The sequence below is a fragment of the Eptatretus burgeri genome, chromosome 11 (genome assembly GCF_056783735.1).
Source record: "Eptatretus burgeri isolate ZD-2024b chromosome 11, Ebu_testis_v1, whole genome shotgun sequence".
Classification (NCBI taxonomy): Eukaryota; Metazoa; Chordata; class Myxini; order Myxiniformes; family Myxinidae; genus Eptatretus; species Eptatretus burgeri.
Window position 1 is genome coordinate 21394350 of NC_140971.1, and position 20821 is coordinate 21415170.

Sequence of the window (20821 nt, forward strand, 5' to 3'; positions counted from 1 at the left end):
TTTTCAAACCTTGGGAAACACTTGGGAAACAGCTGAAATGGATGAAGAACGATATCAAACCTTGAAAAGGCACATACTCAGGTCCCCAGCGTCGATTGTGACGTCATACCCAATGAATAAGAAGAAGAATTGTGACATCAATCGTGCAAAAAAAAAACATTAATTGCAACGTCATTCGTGATGTCATAGCACCGTGTCTTGTCATTGGTTGATAGATAAATGGCCGTAACTTGGGAACCGCTCGTCTGATTAATATCAAACCTTGAAAACCCACATACTCAGGTCCCCAGCGTCGATTGTGACATCATACCAAACGAAGAAGAAGAAGAAGAATTGTAACGTCAATCGTGCAAAAGTAAATAAATAAACATTAATTGTGACGTCATTCGTGATGTCACAGCACCGTATCTTGTCATTGTTTGACAGATAAATGGCCGTAACTTGGGAACTGCTCGTCCGATTAATATCAAACCTTGAAAAGGCACATCCGTGGGTCCCCGGCAATATTCCTGGCAAGTTTCAATCAGATCGAACTGGCGGTTGTCGAGAAACAGCGGTCGCAGACAGACAGACACACACAGATTGCTGGAATTATAGATAGATGACATATTGAGCAAAATAGCTTGTCTATGGTGGCCATCTTGGATTTCAAGATGGCAGCCACAATTTTCAAACATTTTATGTCACCATTGGCTTCCTTGAGCCGTAAAATGTAGGTATAGGCCGTTCAACTGTGTCGATATCTGTACTAGCTAGTTAAGGAGATATTTAACAAAACAGGTCCACACTGGTGGCCATTTTGAAATCCAAGATGGCCACCATACGGGGTATAATTTCCGGTGGCCCCTGGACTAAAAATCTTTGTATTGTATAACTCTAACCATGTGCCAAGTTTCATGCTTTTAAGGGAAAGTGCACAATTGATCACCTAAGCCGCCCCACTATGATGCAAAGATGAACTGATTAGGTTTCATCGTCAAAGGTCAAGTCAGGTAAAAATGTGATACTTGAGAACAGCGGAAGGGATTTCAATCAAACTTAGTACAAGTATGTATAATGATGGAATAATGTGGGTGGAGGCATATCGGTCGACATCGCGATGTCGAAAAGTGCCTTTCTAGCTGTGTACAAGGTCTAACGCTCGTAATCGAGTTGCCACTTACACACGCGCGGATAATCACGGACATACTTGTGAAAAAACACTTAACATAGCCACTAAGCTTTGGGGAAGTGCCGTCATTTCCCGGAATACTCTATGTACGAGCGATGTCGCAACAATGGCGACACTTTTCTCACCACACTCAGCAGGACATAGTCTTTGGTACAACTTGGCCGGGGTTTGAACCACCAATCTCCCAGACTCGGAGTGGACACTATAACCAATACACCACCGAATCTGGTATTAACCCCTCACCCTGCAAACGTAACCCCTCAACCTGCAAACTTATCCTCTCACCCTACAAACTGGTATTTATGTACTGTATAGGTATTCCCTCTGAGGTGTTTTATTAACAAAAAACGTATACGATATTTGTCCGTATGTTGCATTCTGTGGTTGCGTTCCTCAATCCCCATTTATACCACAAGGTATTACCTATGCAACAAGGTTTTGCCGAACTTGCCATTTTCCAGGAACCTCACCCCCGTGTTGTACGAGGTTTTACTGTAGTTGATCATGGAAATGGATAGGTTGGTCGTTTAGATGATCTCTCTTTTAAGAGTATTAGGGATGATAATCGTGGCGAGTGTGCAGGTCGTGGAAATAGAAATGGAAGCACCAATGTGAAGCAGTACAGCTTGTATGCACCGTGGCATAGAGTCCACCATTGTCTGGAATTCTGCAAGAGGGATGCGGCACCATTCTTCCACGAGATAGTCAAATCCATTCACACCTGTTTGATGGAGGTAGAAAACACTGTCTCAGGCGTTATTCCAGAATCTTCAATAAATGCTTGATTGGGTTCAGATCTGAACATTGAGCAGGCCATGACATATGGATAACATCAGTGTCACGCTCATCAAATTATATGACAGCCACACGTGCTCTTTGGATGGGAGCATTGGGAGATGTCCTCTTGCAGCCATGCAAGGCATAATTATCAGCAACCAGGCCTGTGCAGTATTTTTATACATCACCCTAAGCATGCTGGGATGTTTGCTTAATTAGCACATGGACCACACCTGTGTGGAAGCCGTTGCTTGGTGTCCCTCATTTACCCAGGTGTTTCCATTTTTTGTTTACGACTTGTAACTAGCCTAAAGAAGATTTAAATCATTACTGTACCACCTCCCTTAGTCTTTTGACCTCACCTTGTTTCTCAGGACACAAACTTGAGCCTTATACTCTCCAACATGCTTTTATAATTGCACATCGTTTGGCTCCTTTTTATATCTATATATGCATCGTTATGTTTGCATTATGACCTTTGGCGATTATGCTTGTTCTGTCAGGGGGTGCAGGCACAGACTGTGGCAAACTTCTTCCTGGCTTTTGAAGCAGAGTTGGCCATCATTCCTGTAATAAACAAGGTACTTTTCCAAACATGATTTTTGCTTGAAATATATATTTTAATTATTTCAGATAAAATGTTGAAACAGGACTGGTGATGGTGGGTGAAATACTCCCAATTTTAAGTCAAAACAAACTTTTATCCAGAACTGACAGGTGCAAGGTATATGGTATCTGTCGTATTCAAGGTTAAATGCAGAATATATATTATGTATATTAAATTTGTTGTTCCACTATTATTGTGTTGAAATGGCAACATTTTGTTTTTTTTTAAAATACCAGATTAAAAAACCAAAAAAAATCATATCTGACAAATTCCAGAAAAGGTGCAGTGTGGTGCATGGTGGAAAGACACCCGGCTTCACCCATTATAAAGGATGTTTACAAAAAGCTTCTCCATTATTATCCTTCGACCTTAGTTGTGTGTGTTGATGTGTTGTGTTGTGATGTTTATGTGTAATATGTCATGCATAATATGTGTACAATCACAAATGTGTATGTGGAGTCACGATTCAACTATGTGTGCCTGTGTATGCGCCGCCACTACCACCGATCGTCATCTCAACTCGCGAGTCTCTAAGACTAAACGAAGCCTTCCGACCAAGCTGTCTCCTTATCCATGCTCCGTTTAACGGAGCCTTCCCCAGTCTTGAAGCATCCATCTGAGCCCAGAACCCAGCAGAAGCAGCAGCAAATGCTCATTGCTGGCGGCAGTAGACATGAGCCACATGATGGCCATGTTTGAATAAACTGGGAGCCGTTATGAGGGCTAGTGGTACAGAGCTGGTGGGTAGGATGAAGGCAAACCAAACCGAGCTGGCTGGAAAATTTGAGGTTGGCAACGCAAAGCAGGTGATTTATGTACAAGCTCCTCGATGAGCCTTGAATCAATGTATAATAAAAAGGAACATCGGGTGTAGCTGATTTTTTTTTTTTTTTGAGTGGTTCTGTCTGTCTCCTGACAGATTGATCTAAAGAATGCAGCTCCAATGCAGGTGGCAACACAAATAGAACGTTTATTTGATATTCCTCACAGCAGTTGTATCCAGGTGAGAATCTGCCGTGTTATGACATTTGACATTCCTGAGTCATCGCTCAAAAAATGTTTTGCATATCAACAAACTTGTTTAGCAATTTAACATCTCTAAAAGTATGGCTTGGCATAAAAAAAAAACTGAAAACACAAAATTTCACTCAACTAGTTATTGTTATGATTTGCTTACAATTTAAATTAGTGTTTATGCCTTCCTCGTAGTTAGAATGCGAACAACCTCCTTCACCTGATTTTTTTTTTCTCAATACAGAAATGTAGGCACATGGAGGGGCGAAACGACAGAGAACAGCGGGTTCACAGACTGGCAGGGGGGTCATAGGGAGCAGATAGACAAGGACATCACACATGAGTGGGAGAAAGGAAACAGATGGTGGGCGCAGGGAATATGTGGAGGGAACTTGGGTGTGGGTGGGGGGGGGGGGCAGGGAGTTCAGCGAGAATAAAAGATAGAAGTTATAATGTAAGCCATCTCACAAGATTGCATCATATCTTTGCAATTTCAATGCTGGGACCACTTAAGAGCATGTCATCCTACCATTAATTTGCAATTGGTCACTGGCTTTGATGCCGATACAAATTTTTATTACGGACCCTCGGTATTAAAAAGCTACATATGTATGTTGAACAAACAGTTTCAAATGGAGCACCTCGTCACGATTAGAGAATTAAAATTGCATCAGATGTGTCAATAAATGAGAAATGTTGCTCCCACCTTGCCGGCTTGGTGACGGAAGACGCCATTTGCATTTTTGCCCGCTCCGTCCTCACCCCATTTAGAATTCCGTGCAGGCAAGGACAACTTGCTAGTTTGAGCAAATGCAGAAGTTCATGATTTATTTATTTTTTTCTCTTGCATTTTCTGTGTTGATAATTTTTGCATCTTATTGAAAACCAGGTAAATTTGTGAAGCCACCAAGCCATGACACCAAGATAGTTCCAGACAGGTGAAGGTGCTTATCTTTACCATGATGACTTGTACATCCAGGATTGTTGCATTTAAAAGAAAGAAATTTTCATCCTTTTATCCACCAATTGACGCTGTGGTGACACACTTCCCTCTGGGTTGTAGATATCTGCCAAACTTGGGACCAATATTGAAGCTGTCCTCCAGGCTGTGGTTGAAAATGTTCCACCGTATGTATTATTGGTTCCGATCGGAAGCCACTCTTCCACCAATCTACTTCATTTCAAATCTGCTTTTGCATTTCAATCAAAAGATTTGCACTTTACCCCCAAATACTCCTTTTTTCCATTACACCTCATTTCATTAACGTACCCCTCCTCCATCCTTTTCTCCTTTTCCACATTTCCTGTTTTAAATTTTTGTCATCATCCTTTATTCTCAATATTTCCCTTCTCTTCATCTATTTTCCTCTCACTATCAATCTGCACATCCTGCAGAAGTGACAACTCTTTGTCATCTTTTTCTCCTTTGTTAATGTTGTTCAATAGGCCCCAAGGTCAGCGGGACAAGCCTCTCTGCGCTCTGCTCTTTGACTCGGCTTTCGAGCCATACCGCGGCGTGGTTGCTTTGCTGGCCCTTAAGTCAGGCCAGTTGGCCCGTGGCAGCAGAATCGTTGCTGCCCACAGTGGCCGAGATTATGAAGTCGTCGAAGTTGGCCTACTTCGGCCTCAGGAACATCCTCAACCCTGCTTGTGAGTCCCAAAACATAAAGCTTTTGGTATTCGTTCTTAATACATACCATTGCAAAAGAAAGTAGATCTTAGAGAATGTTCAAATAACCAAACCATTACCTTGATTTCACATGCTAGCAAGGTATTATAAAGATCATTCGACACAGAATAGAAGAACATTAATTGAGAAATGTCCGTTGAACGAGCCCAGTGGTCGGCAACCCAAATAACAGGAGCTATTTTTTCAAATTTGGTCAGAGACACGATATCTAAAGAGCCGCAATGCACATAAACCCTATTTCAATAATCGAATAACTGGACAGACACAAACATTGATTTTTTAATGCAATACATGTTTATTGAGTTGGTAATAATGAAAGGGGCCATTAAATTATCTTCAGTACAGCGAGTCAGCTTACCCATATTTACCTCTGCCACCGAAGGTGGAAGGAGGTTATGTTTTCACCCGTGTGTCTGTTTGTTTGTCTGTCTGTCTGTCTGTCTGTCTGTCTGTCTGTCTGTGAAGGACATCTCAAAAAGTTGTGGTCAGATTCGGATTAAATTTTGTGGACAGGTTCGGTGTGTGACAATGACAAACTGATTAGATTTTGGTGAAGATCCGTATCCGGATCCGGCTACTGAAATTTTTCAGTGATTCTTCACCATTGAGAGATAGGGCTAAAAACGATACACAGCACAATATCTCAAAAAGTTGGGGACGGATTCCACAGAAACTTGGTGGACAGGTGAGGTATGTGACAAAGACGAATTGATTCAGTTTTGATGAAGATCCAAATCCACATCCAGATAACAGAGTTTTTCAATTAATAAAATGCTTCTTCACCATTGAGAGATGGGACCACAAACTATATATATATATATATATATATATATATATATATATATATATATATATATATATATATATATATATATATATATATATATATATATAGATATATATATATATATATATATATATATATATATATATATATATATATATATATATATATATATATATATATATATATATATATATATACATATATATATATATATATATATATATATATATGATAATTCGAAAATTTATTGGGCCCGATATGTTATACTGGATCAGGCATTGTGTGGTGGATGTATGCGCTCTACCAAGTGCCCTTCTAGTTTCTCGTGATTTCTGCTGTGGAGTTTCTTTGGAGAGTCATTCGATGTTTGCACAGTATGCTGTCGTTTTCATTTTCAAACCGGACTTTAAACTCACCTCGTTCAATAGGTTTCTCAGTGTGCTTTTTATGAAATTCATACTTGAAAATGCTTGCTCACACAGGTAAGTCGATCCGAAGATGGACAGAATGCCAAATGCATATCTCTTCATGTTACTGTTGGTTTGTGGTAAAGAATTCCAAACTTCAAACGCAATTTGGTCTTGTGTTTTTTTTAAGATCATGCATTTCAGTCCATCTTTGTTGCAGTGCCAGGGTCGATCTGTGCCTTTCTAGGTTTTCGAGTTTGGTCACTCAGCCTCTGAATTTAGAACTCGACATGTCCTTGTCCTGCAAGTTGGCCAGTTCAAGTTCTCGTCCTGCTTGGTCTACTCCTGTAAATGCTGAAAAATTGAGTGCAGAAGTGTCTGCTTCAAGGGGTTTCAACACAAATGATAAAGTTGCCTTTTCCCTTCTGAATTCCTGAAATTCCCCTGCGAAGGCTTCTTGCATTTCCAGGATCACATTTTTTAGGTTCTCCGTGTCAAGTTCATAGTTTGTCCACCTGTTTGAATTGTTTCAGTGATGAGAAATGAGCTGGCAAACCTATCTCCATGTCTCTCGCAAACAATGCTAGTTTTCGCTCAAATGATAGCACCTCTTCTAAAAGCAAGTGAGCTGTGTTTCCCTTTTATTGCAGCTTTCTGTTCAGGCAATGTAAAAGTGAGGTGATGTCTACCATGCAGTGAAATGTGTGCGCGTATACATATATATATATATATATATATATATATATATATATATATATATATATATATATATATATATATATATATACATATATATATATATATATATATATATATATATATATATATATATATATATATATATATATATATTGTTGTGGTTACCAGATTCGCAAACCACCATTCAGGTCCCTTAGGTGAGGTATCTCGGTAAGTGCATGTGTAGTTAGGCCCAAACCCGTTGTCTAGTGGGAATACATGTCATTTATACGTGCTGCGACTCTTCAGGATAGCCGTTTTTCTTTTACTATCTTTATTTTGGACCCACGGCCATGATTACCACCACAACCACAACATCAACCACCAACCACAACGCCGCTTCACCACAACCGCCACGACCTTCCCGTCACACCTCGCAACCGTAGCATCGCCACCGTTCTTGCCCCGCTGTGGGTACCGGTGTTGGACTCGTGCAGGGCGCACGTTGAACAGCGTGTACAAAATCACGGATTTTGTGCTTCAAAAACGGATCAAAAACGACACACGCCCACTTTTTGCCGTCCAATCGGTGAGCGAGGGGCGACTGGCCCCCGCCCCAGGGCGATCGATATATGCAAATTTGTGGATCAAAAAGCCTTCACGCCCACTTTTTCTCGGGCCAATGGGGAGCGAGGTGAAAGGTCAAAGGGAGGGGGTCAAAGGCGAAGTTACGGGGGGATAAAAGGACGGTGTTCGTCAGTCAGAAAAACGAGAACGAAAAGGAAAAGGAGAACGAGAACGAGAAGGAGTCGGAACGGAGGGGACGAGTGTGGAAGTCTGGAGCCCGAAGCCTGCAGTGGCTGGAGAAGCTGAAGAGAGTCGGACGAGGGGGTGCTCGCGTCGGTGCCAGGAGCTGCACGCCCGAGGGAGGCCGGCAGCGCGACCTGGCCGAGGTGGAGACGCACACCAGGGATAATAAAGATCCTCTATACCCCGAGCATCAGCAACCCCCTCCTGTTTCCCCCCGCGCTGAGATAGTGCGACCAAGGGGGCCCCGTTCCCACCCCCTACCAGACACCGTCCACGAGGCCCGCGGGTTGCGGGGCCATCGCCGCTCCGCGTCTCATCACCAGACGGGTAGGCCCGACCCGGTCTCGGCCTCAGGCCTGCCTCATTCTTGAGGGTATTTCTTTTCCTTGGTTTTGGGTATGTGTTGTCGGCGCCGTCTGTGAAGTAGAATTGTATAAGTGTTGCCGTGTGCTCGGTAGTCGGTATTAGCTCTGCACTGTGTTTTCACTTTTATATTTGCTTTTTGTGTAAATGGAATTGTTTTCTTTTTTGTGTGCATTTGGTGGAATTGTATTTGTGTGCTTCCCGTGTGCCGCGAATAAATGTGCTTTATTGTTGAACTGTTCTCCCGCTTCGCTTCGTCTTTTCCCCCATTGAACCCTCATCTTGCTTCACGTAAAGGGTTGGTAGTGGGCTGAGTATGCCCGATAATTAATCGAACCGTCGAGGTCGACGATAACACCGCTCGGTTATTCTGATAGTACGGAACGGGTCGCTTAAGTGGCCCGTGTCCGAAGTCGACCTGCGGCGAGGTGCGATCGCCCGGTCTACCCTCCGCGTGGGTACTTAGGTAGGTCGGGTCGGCGAGCAACCCTATCCCACGCGGGGGCTGATTGGCTCGATCGCGGTGAGACCGAAAGGTCCACCCGTGACTGGTTCCCGGCGTTAGTCCGAGAGGGTCACGACTGGATTGTCCGTCCGGTGGGTGACGTGCCGCGATTCGAGTTACGTGGCCGTCGCACGCCGGCGGGCGCGGAATCCGCAACACTGGTGTCAGGTCGTGCGATACAAATTCATCGCCCTCCTCGCGGCACTGGTATCGGAGAACAGGAAAACAGGCTCTCCTGTCTCCGGCTAAATTCACGGGAATCGGTCCAGGGGTGAGAGAAGCGACCCCCGATTCCCTCCAAATTACGAGCGAGCGAAATTAACCCTTCACGAGAAGCAAGATGGCGTCTCAAGGCGAGCGGGTGCCGGGGGTATTTGGTATGTGTAATAGTAATGTAGAATCCATGGCTCAGGACGAGATCACCGTGCAAGAGAAACCCGTACCAGAAGGTTGGGAAAGGCATCGATGCAGTTCATCTGGTCGGTTTTTTTATTATAACTCCACCACTAAATGTAGTCAGTGGGAGTGGCCAGGGCAGGTGATAATGCGACAGATTATGGAACTCGTGCAGAGCATAATTGACGGAATGAAAGAAGGGAACAACGAAATGAAGAGCAATACGCAACAAATGGAAAATAAAAAAATGGATGGAAACGCACTCGAAGCGAAAAACCAATTAAAAGAAAGCCAGGAGGAGACAGAGGACGGATTGAAGGTCGAAACGGTGGAGTGTGAGAAAAGACTTCAAGACATGACGAAGAGAGTTGATAAGCTGGGACTGGAGGGAAAAACGGAGACAGAGGAACTGGGAAGACGGGTAGAAAACCACAAGCGCAAGCCGGAAGAACAGTTAGAAGCCAAAGCAAAGTCTGAGTGTGCGGAGATGAGAAAGGAATTGGAAAATAAAGTTTCTGAGTTACAGAAACACCAAAACAAAGAGAGGGAACTACAAAACGAACTGAGAGTGTTAAAAGAGGAAAGGAAGAGAACGGAAAATGAAACTTTAAGAAACCACACTGTACAGATCGAACAGCTGGAAGCGAAGGCCAGACTAAAGAATGAGGAACAAGAAAGAGTAATGAGGGAAGAACGAATGAGACAGGAGAAAGAAATCAGTCAGTTGAAAGAAATGACGAGATTGCAGAAGGAGGAACAAGAAAGACAGTGGAATAGAAAACTGAAAGAGTATGAATTTGAAACTGAACGACAAAAGGAAAAAATAGGTTTGAATACGAGGAGAAAGTAAAGGAGCAAGGAATGAAGCAGGAAGGAGAAATCAGGAGATTGAAGGACACAACGAGATTGGAGAGGGAAGAACGAGAGGAACAATGGAATAGAAAACAAAAAGAACATGAATCTGAGGTTGACCAATTGAAAGAAAAGCTGAGGTTGGAGTACGAGATGGACAAAGAACAGCGAATGAAACACAAACAGGAGATTAACCAAATGAAGAAAACCATGAAACTGGAGAAGGAAGGACAGGAGAGGAAACGAAGAAGAGTAATTAGACAGCAGCAAATGAAACACAAAAAGGAGATTAACCAAATGAAGCAAACCATGAAACTGGAGAAGGAAGGACAGGAGAGGAAACGAGGAAGAGTAGTGAGAGAACAGCGAATGAAACACAGGAAGGAAATGAGCCAATTGAAAGAAACGATGAGATTGGAAAACAAAGAGAAGGAGGAACAGTGGGAGAGAAAACAACAACTCTGAGTGTGAAATTGAACAACTAAAACGGAGGGAGAACGAACAGCTAATGGGGCTCAGAGAGAAAGAACGACTTAGATGGGAAGGAAAAAGGAACCAGGAAGAGACAGAAAAAAGGAACCAGGAGAGAAAATGTATAGAGACACGGGAGACAGAAAAAATTGAGGGAAGACTGCACGATGAAGACGGGGTGAGTGACGCACACACACACACGGAGGTAGTGGAGGACAATGGGGGTGAGCTCGCGGAGCCTGTGGTGACCCAGTGCGAGCAGCTGGATGACCTCCTCCAGGAACGAGGGGAGGGAGTATTCCCCCTTGAGGCGAGTCACGACCAGGTGAGTTCGGTCGTGTTTTGCGAGGTTGAGGGGACGAGTGCTGTGGACGGGTGCACGGAGAGCTTGGGGGGGTGTAGAGGCCCCGGAGACCCTTGTGGGGACACAAATCCCCAGTGTGGTTGTCCCTGTGTGTGTGGTGTAAGGTGTGAGTGCGTCCCCGTGTGTGGAAGCGACCCCGTGTGTGAGTGGTGTGGTGGCGATGGTGCCAGAGTGCGTGCTTCCCAGCACGCCGGGTGTGGATGGGGCACCGTATATGGAAGAGGCCGTGTGTGTGAGTGAAACGGCCAGTATGAGTGAGGTACCGCGGGTGAGTGCCCCCGCGTGTGTGGATGAGGCACGGAGTGCGAGTGAGGCACCGCGGGTTAGTGCCCCCGCGTGTATGAGTGAGGCACGATGTGTGGATGAGGTACCGCGGGTGAGTGCCCCCGCGTGTGTGGATGAGGCACGGAGTGCGAGTGAGGCACCGCGGGTGAGTGCCCCCGCACGCGTGAGTGAACGGCCGTGTGCAAGGTCGCTGTGTGCAAGGGAGACCGTGTGTGTGAGAGAGCGGTATGTGAGGGAGATGTCGGTTGGCATGCGGGAGCACGCAGCCGCGTCTCCCGGTGTGAATGTGATGGAGTGGACTGTGTGCGTCGTAACACGCAGGTGTGCGTGGGTTGAATGGAGGCGACGACGGAGACATGTAAGGAACGAAAGCCGGGTAGCGGCTGTAGTTGTTTCGGGGACCGTACCGGGTTCACCCAGCAGTGAGCACGCGGTCCGTGCTGTGCAACGCACGAGACCACCACGTGCTCGCTTGCGAGAGTGAAGTCCCGGTCCGGAAACGCACGCGGTGGATTTGCCGATCCCGCGGACGGACAAAGTTTAGGCAGGTAAATGGATTTGGACCGGACGGGTTCTCCACGCGATCGTGTGTGTTAAGCTCCAACGGGCAAAGCACATGTGTTCGCGTGGGGAACCCCTCGAGACGTGGGGCTTGTGTTTTTTTTTTTGCGCACGGTGACGTCATGGCTGCACGTGTGGTTGGAATCCGGCAGGAGGAGTATCTCTGCCGGATGGTACCGTCCAAGGAGGGACGAGGAACACGTGCAGCTGCATGACGTCACGGGCAGGTGTAAAGTGCGCGAGCTCTGAGTTGCCGCGCAGGTGCTGCGCATGTAAAAAAAAAAAAAAAAAAGCAAGCCTCACTTTCGGGTGCACAGGATTCCTGGGAAAGGGGTGGAAGACCCCCTTACCTGGGCACAGGATGGAAACTAGTTAGGGGGAAGGGTTAGCTTAGCTAGACCGACTTCATGGGGCAGGGGTAAGTCCTCATGGAGTCCGTGGAATGGATTAGTTAGAGGGATTGTAGCCAGATTTAGGTGGGGAAATTGATTAAAGAGATTAGGAGACAGTGACAGACTTGTGGATGTGTAGAGGGGACGTAGTTTAGCTACGTAGTGTTAAAAGGAACGTGCTGTAGTTTAAGGGACGACGTGGGAGCACGAGTTAGTTAGGGGGTGCAGTTAGAAGGATGGCAGAGTTCAGCGGTGTGTGTGTGTTGAAGAGTTGGTGAGTTGTGAGGCATGTGCTTGGTGAGTGAGTGAGGCCAGCGGGTCTGTGTGTGTGGAGTGAATGGGGAATGCATGGTGCGATGAGTGATTGGGGGGAGGAGTGACTCCCGCCCAAGGGACCCCGGGGTCAGAGTAAAGTGAGTTAGCTGGGTTAGTCAAATTGAAAAATGGAGGTCGTTATGCTGTTGGTGGGAATGTAGGCTCGAAACCCATTTGGAGGGGTGCAGGAGCCCTGTTGACGGGCTTGGGAGCGTGGCTGCGAAAGGTGAGTATCGCTGAGTGGGTACCCCGGGCACCAGGCTAGTCGGCCGCGGTAGGCCATGGGCCCATGGGGGGCCGGGATAGAGTAGTGGGCACGGGTGCGCCTGCTTGGTGCGGGGGCCCGGGGCGCCATTAGCCGCGTGGGCAGTGTTGTGGGCACGGGTGACCCTCGGAAAGGGGCCCGGGAGGCCGGCCTGCCACGTGTGCGTTTCAGGGGAGGTGCCATGGGGGGCACTCCCCGGTGTTAGGGAGCTGGTAGGCTCGGAGGCAGTGTAGTGCCCGGGGGTGCCATAGCGGGAGATTCGGCAGAGGGTCGTGCCTGCCAAAAGGGAGCCACGTGTCCCAGCCAGGAGACCGTGTGAGGGCACGGAGAGAAAATTGGGGGGTGAGGCCCGAAATTGTAAGGACACCAACACAGGCGACGGGAATCTGGGTTGTTAGAACCAATAGTTTAAGCGAGAGGCGCTTGTTGAAAGCCCCGGGGTAGTTTAACAGTTAAATGGTTAGGGTAGATTAGGAGATGTACCCCTCCGCACCATCCATCCCCTCGCTGTCGTTGTGGGCCGCTGGACCCACTTGGTGTTAAGATCGCCGAACTCTGGGGAGGCCATTCTGAGGCTTCGTTGGGCCTCGACACAGGACGTTAGCTCTCCCTTGTTCCCCTCCGGGAAGGGAACGTAGGGGTTGGGAGTAGGCTAGGTGACAGAATAGGTTAGCCGAACAAGGACGATAAAGGGGGTTAGGGGACGATTTATAGTGGGGAAGTAAAAATAAAAAAAAAACAAAAAAATTAAGGGGGCTAAATTGGTTTTTTGACAAATTAAGGGAGTGGGTATGGACAGTGACAGGCAAAGGCGATAGGTGGGAGGGAGACAGGTAGGTAGGTCCGAGCCCGCCTTCCAAGTGGCCAGCACCACCGCACTCCCTTCACCAACCTCCACTGAACGGCAAAGGCTGGCCAACTTCATCGGCTGGCCGTGTTTTGCTGCAAGGCAGAGGCCGGCTAACTTCATCGGCAGTTGTTGTTGTGCTGCAAGGCCTGTACCGGCCAGTTCATCTGCTGGCTGTTTTTCTTCGAGGCCTGTGCCGGCCAGTTCATCTGCCGGCTGTGTTTGCCTGCAACGTTCTTCTTCTGCGGGCTGTGTTTGCCTGCTCACCTTTGCCATGCCCACTGCCCACGTTCACCAGCCCCGTTCAATTTTTGCTTTGCCCCCCCTGTTCATTTCCATGTGCGCCAGGATCCGCAAGGCAACAGTTTGCAAGCTGCAAGAACTGCCCTGTTGGCAGCTACAACACGGACCTGCAGTGGCGGCCCGTGCACCGTGTTTGCGTTCATGCATCCATTCGTTGTGCTCATTGCGTGTGCTACTTGAGCTGGCACGGAGACTGCGTTGTGCAGCCCAAGCACCGTTGTGGTTCACTGAGTTCAGTTCAAAAGGGAAGGCCTTGGACTGCGTGTGAGCAGCCAGCCACGTTCCCTATCACCTGCATTGTTTGAGCCAGAGACTGCATGCGGGCAGCCTGGCTCCCTGCTAACTGCTTTCTTTTTGCAGAGTTCAATGATCCTGGGCCATGGTTTAGTGTAAAATTTGTAAGTTAAGGTTAAGATGTACTGTAAATATGAGTGCGCCCCCGGCATGTCTGTCTAGCGCCGGCAATTTTATTTAAGTCGTCCGTGTGAGTGAGTTTGTTTGGGTAGTTACGCAGCCCTCAGGTTATTTATTTTGGGGACACGAATACCATGAATGTCGCACTCAGGGATCCGTAGGTAAAATGTACTAGGGGAAAACTACACATGATGGCACACGAAAATTTGACGACTCGGGACGAGTCTGTAAAAAGGGAAGGGGGTAGTGTTGTGGTTACCAGATTCGCAAACCACCATTCAGGTCCCTTAGGTGAGGTATCTCGGTAAGTGCATGTGTAGTTAGGCCCAAACCCGTTGTCTAGTGGGAATACATGTCATTTATACGTGCTGCGACTCTTCAGGATAGCCGTTTTTCTTTTACTATCTTTATTTTGGACCCACGGCCATGATTACCACCACAACCACAACATCAACCACCAACCACAACGCCGCTTCACCACAACCGCCACGACCTTCCCGTCACACCTCGCAACCGTAGCATCGCCACCGTTCTTGCCCCGCTGTGGGTACCGGTGTTGGACTCGTGCAGGGCGCACGTTGAACAGCGTGTACAAAATCACGGATTTTGTGCTTCAAAAACGGATCAAAAACGACACACGCCCACTTTTTGCCGTCCAATCGGTGAGCGAGGGGCGAATTGGCCCCGCCCCCAGGGCGATCGATATATGCAAATTTGTGGATCAAAAAGCCTTCACGCCCACTTTTTCTCGGGCCAATGGGGAGCGAGGTGAAAGGTCAAAGGGAGGGGGTCAAAGGCGAAGTTACGGGGGGATAAAAGGACGGTGTTCGTCAGTCAGAAAAACGAGAACGAAAAGGAGAACGAGAACGAGAAGGAGTCGGAACGGAGGGGACGAGTGTGGAAGTCTGGAGCCCGAAGCCTGCAGTGGCTGGAGAAGCTGAAGAGAGTCGGACGAGGGGGTGCTCGCGTCGGTGCCAGGAGCTGCACGCCCGAGGGAGGCCGGCAGCGCGACCTGGCCGAGGTGGAGACGCACACCAGGGATAATAAAGATCCTCTATACCCCGAGCATCAGCAACCCCCTCCTGTTTCCCCCCGCGCTGAGATAGTGCGACCAAGGGGGCCCCGTTCCCACCCCCTACCAGACACCGTCCACGAGGCCCGCGGGTTGCGGGGCCATCGCCGCTCCGCGTCTCATCACCAGACGGGTAGGCCCGACCCGGTCTCGGCCTCAGGCCTGCCTCATTCTTGAGGGTATTTCTTTTCCTTGGTTTTGGGTATGTGTTGTCGGCGCCGTCTGTGAAGTAGAATTGTATAAGTGTTGCCGTGTGCTCGGTAGTCGGTATTAGCTCTGCACTGTGTTTTCACTTTTATATTTGCTTTTTGTGTAAATGGAATTGTTTTCTTTTTTTTGTGTGCATTTGGTGGAATTGTATTTGTGTGCTTCCCGTGTGCCGCGAATAAATGTGCTTTATTGTTGAACTGTTCTCCCGCTTCGCTTCGTCTTTTCCCCCATTGAACCCTCATCTTGCTTCACGTAAAGGGTTGGTAGTGGGCTGAGTATGCCCGATAATTAATCGAACCGTCGAGGTCGACGATAACACCGCTCGGTTATTCTGATAGTACGGAACGGGTCGCTTAAGTGGCCCGTGTCCGAAGTCGACCTGCGGCGAGGTGCGATCGCCCGGTCTACCCTCCGCGTGGGTACTTAGGTAGGTCGACCCGGCGAGCAACCCTATCCCACGCGGGGGCTGATTGGCTCGATCACGGTGAGACCGAAAGGTCCACCCGTGACTGGTTCCCGGCGTTAGTCCGAGAGGGTCACGACTGGATTGTCCGTCCGGTGGGCGACGTGCCGCGATTCGAGTTACGTGGCCGTCGCACGCCGGCGGGCGCGGAATCCGCAACAATATATATATATATATATATATATATATATATATATATATATATATATATATATATATATATATATATATATATATATATATATATATATATATATGTATATATAAATAGTTTTTGGCCCCATCTCTCAACGGGAGTTTTTTTTTTTTTTTAACCTCTTGGAGTATCCTAAAAAGAACTCTGATTTTGTCTGTTGGTCTATCTTCTTTGCTGCAAGTTCCTCAGGTGAGAGAACTCCATTCTTCCCATATTTTAGGAGATCTCCCACTGTGGATATACCTTTAGCCAATAGTTCTTGCCTTGTAGTGAGGGAAACTCGTGTTGGGGCTTGAAGCAGTATGTTCAAAAACGTGGATCTTCCAGCAAGTCTTTCCCTGGATAAGGACCATTTGCTCTGGTCACATCAATTGCCACCATGCCTTCAGCATTTCCTGATGGAAACAAGGCAAAGGGGTCACTGGTGAGGTTTTGGGAGGTGATGCTGACTATTTGTCTTTCATACCCGAGAACGAGCACTTTACTGAAAAGGTATGATGCCAGCATGCACCATTGCAGTATTGCTTTACCCGAAGGTATCACTGATTGTTCTGTAGCCTGAAGGTGTAAAAGTGGCTACGAAGGCAGGGAAAACCCTTCCCACCTCCAGCAAGAAGTATGCTCAGGATTCCTAGGGATACCCAATACTTCCCTTTCCAAACGCAGTCCAACAACTTCCTTTGCATCTTTGCCAGACACTCATCTGGAATACTTTTGCAACAAAGCTTGAACAGTAGCTTTGGAAGGACAAATTGTTTCAGAAAAAGAGCTCTCCTATACAAAGATAGGATCTTTAATAGTCCACTGTAGTCTCCAGCTTCACCTGTATTATTTTCCTCCAAAGTGCTCCAGTTGTGAATTGATGAGCATTTATAGTGGGGCAGATAACAGCAATTTTTGAGAGGAATCGTGCAAATGATGATACAAGCATCAAATTTGGCACATTTGTTCTCCAGGGGATTCTAATCAAATCTGCCTGATTAGCCATTTGAAAATCCAATATGGCGGCTATTTTTCAAGATGGCCGCCAAGTTATCCTCCCGAAGTTCACTTTTTGCTTAGAAGTATTTGTAGTTGTCCGATTTGCATGATCTCGGTGTGGATATCCATGTTTTCAAGCCTGCTGGAGTGGATTTTCCTGTTTTTAAAGCCCCCTGACACACACTTTTTCTGATTTTGCACCACTTTAATGATTGTCATATGAAGCTAAGGCCTTTCTGAAACTGGGCCCTGGCTGGTGTTCCTCCAGCTGCTACTGCTACTGTCCACATATGCAGCTGCAGAGTGCTGTGCAGGGATCCCTGACTGAAAGCACTTGCATCTCCGGTTGCAACCTTTCTTACAGGAACACTTGGTCAGTTCATGACAGCTGGCTGCAATAGGGGGTTGTGTTGTCCAACGTATCTGCCACGTCTCTCCTTTCTGTGTCCATCCCCATTCAGCGGGACTGCTCGTGTCTGGACTGGAGATGGTTGCCTGGCCCCAGATGATCCCAGCCTGATAGGCCGCATGCTTTGCATGTTCTCTGAGGGCTGCCTGTGTTGGTGGAATTGAGTTGTACGGCCTCTGCTTGTGGGCAAAGAGATCCAGTCTTGCTCCGTCCACACCATTGGCTGCGCTTGATCTGTCATACATGAGGACAACGAATCTCTCCAGCCTCTGCAGGTCAAGATCACGAATTAATGTTGGATGCTGGCTGAGATTGGTGAATGTTTCAGAAACATCGTCAAAGACATTCCAAGTCTGCCATACAGTTTTCTTCCCTTTACCGCGGAAGGCAGACACAACGTCACATGCAGTGACTGCATGGAAGTATGGGATCCCTCTAGCTTTCTCAGACCGAATTGCAGAAACTACCTCATGGACTGGAATCCATCGTGCCTTGGCTCCTTGGCCAAAGGCAATCCACATGTTCTCAAGACCTAGTTCCTGTAAGGATGGCAGTACAGATATTACTAGTACGTCCGTGTCATTAGCCTTAATGATAATGGACTTGCTACCATCCGTCATTTCATCCCTGGCGTGTACAAATATTCGAGTGTCAGCTTTATGACAACATGGAGACACAGCATCCAGTGACTTCCTTGTGTTGCTAATGCCATCTTCTCCTTTTGTGACAATGACTAGCACCTGCAGGGATTGATCTTTTTCAGCTCTGTGTAACTTTGTGTTGTTAAATAGAAGCCTGCAACTCTCATGATATCATGCCTTGTTTTGTCTCAAGGTTTCCTCTATTCCACCACCTTTGTCAAGTCTTGCAGGGTCTAGCTTGATTGGTAGTGCATTGAGTGAGTGAAACAGAGGAATATTCCTTGCCAAGTTCATATACCCATCATCTCCTCTTTTGGCAGGATTGGCCTCGGGGGACTTTAGATCTTCTTTCTTAACCTCCTGACATAGGCAACACTTGGTCCAGACAGTGTTCCATGATTTACCAGTAGAACTCCCGTCCATGGACAGTATGACGTTCAGGGTCGAGGGTTTATCCTTTTACCACCCTGTACATGTATAATGGACACTTTCCTGTTTGGGATACAACTAGGTTTATGCATCTGCCCCACACCTCGTCCAGTGTCATAAGTCCCGTGCGATCTGTACACCATCCAGATAACTAAAACCCCGTTATCCTTGGCTCGGCTCTCCCGCGCTGGCACGTCCTGTCGATTCAGGTGCGGCTGCCGAACTGATCCGGGGTTGATTAGGCAACATTTGGAACACTAGTAAGTTGTTGCAGTATGATGCCAACAATGATGCCAACATACAATTCCTACTTAGCTGACACTGAACCCCATGCTAAGTTTCACAGCAGTGATGTCACCAATGTGCCTTGGAAGTGCCCGACAATCACTCCTTCAAGAAATTCTTACTTGGCGATGAACTGAAAATGTTGATTAAAGGACTGGTAAGTGGCCTGGATTCAATCAGCACATCTGTTTCATCAACTTCATGCACTTCGAAAATTTGGAGCTAGATGTACTCCATCACATGCAGAGACGTTCTGTATGCTACCCTCATCTAGTTTAGCCCGCGAGCCAACGTGGTTTGCCAGGGTGTGGCAGATGCCGTGCACTAGCAACTTCTTGGAGCCATAGATGAGAGTTGGGCCAGTGATGAGGACCAGTGCCAGTAGTCCATCCAAGGGATGTGGCTGACTGCTGAAACAAAGGTACTACCTCAAACACTACACCCATACACCCCATGCATAAGTAGCTACTACTACATACATGCTAAGTCATGCAAACGTATGAAAATCATAAACAAATGTGAAAAATCAGAAAAAAAGTGTCAGGGGGCTTTAAAAACAGGAAAATCCACTCCAACAGGCTTGAAAACATAGGAATCCACAATTAGATCATGCAAATCGGACAACTACAAATACTTCTAAGCAAAAAGTCAACTTCGGGAGGCTAACTTGGCGGCCATCTTGGATTTTCAAATGGCCAATCGGGCAGATTTGATCAGAAAGCCCTGCAGAACAGAAATGCCAAATTTGATGCTTGTATCATAATTTGCACAATTTTTCTACGATCTACTACACTATTATGAGAGATGGACAAATAGACCCCGAAATATTGAAGTTTATTGTGATTCCATGTCGATTGCTGAAACAGTGTGGGGAGTTCTTCAACCTGCACGGGTCCAACCAGGAGTCTAGCGCTCTTCCACCAATTTATTTTTGCAGATGATGCTGCCGAGTGGATTTGTTGACAGTCAAAACTGTTTGCATGTCTCTTGCACTTCCTGCAAACATGAGAACATCATCTGCATAAGCAGAAAGAATGAAGGTAATATTACTCCACGACACCACGATGTCGGTTAACCTTCGCCTCATCAGGCAGAGAAAAGGCTTAATACATTGGGAATAAAGCTGGCCAGAGAGGGGACATCCTTGCCTTATTCCACTCTCAAAAGGGAAAGGTGCAAGTGAGGAACCATTCACTTTAATGAGTCACTCTGCAGAAGTGTGCAGCATCCAAAGCCTGTCTAAATATCTCCTGCCTAACCTGAAGGATAACAAGGTCTCAAATTGGTAGTCATGGTTCACTCGGTCAAATGCTTTCTCCTGTTCCAGTGAAAGGAAGCCAATTTGAGTTTTCGTCATGTCCGCTTAGTGTATCAAGTCCCTGACCAGAGATATATTATCATATATTGTTCTGCCAGGGACAGCACATGACTGTTCAGGGAACACTAATTTTGGCAACACAGGCCCCAGATGATTTGACAACATTTTTGCCATTCTTTTATAGTCTATGCATAACAGAGACACTGTGCAGTAGTTTCTCATGTCTCTCAAGTCTCCCTCCCTTGGAATCAGGGCCAAAGTTACTTGACGCCAAGACCGTGGCATTCGGCCTATATCATTTGCCTCTTCTGCTACACTTAGGTAATCAAACCGAATCAATTCCCATAATTTGTTGTAGAACTCACAAGATAGGCCGTCAAGTCCAGGGGACTTATCTATCGACAGATTTTGCAGAGCATTTGCAATTCATCCAGAAACAAAGGAGCCTCTCTGCGTTCTCGATTCTCTGGTGTCGCCACAACGATTCCACAAAGTACCACAAGCATTTGCATCTGCACCTTTTCCTGAGCACAGCTGAGCATA

The 20821-nt window shown here is 46.8% G+C and overlaps 1 protein-coding gene across 5 annotated transcripts in view; it reads left to right on the forward strand.

Moving 5' to 3' along the window:
- GUF1 (GTP binding elongation factor GUF1) overlaps positions 1-20821 on the forward strand; it is an 87053-nt gene that overhangs the window by 29567 nt on the left and 36665 nt on the right. For all 5 annotated transcript variants that reach the window (XM_085845491.1, XM_085845492.1, XM_085845493.1 and 2 more), the window contains 4 exons: positions 2452-2529; positions 3475-3558; positions 4633-4697; positions 5016-5219. In XM_085845491.1, the coding sequence (XP_085701617.1) occupies positions 2452-2529; positions 3475-3558; positions 4633-4697; positions 5016-5219 (431 nt within the window). The remainder of the gene's footprint in view (positions 1-2451; positions 2530-3474; positions 3559-4632; positions 4698-5015; positions 5220-20821) is intronic.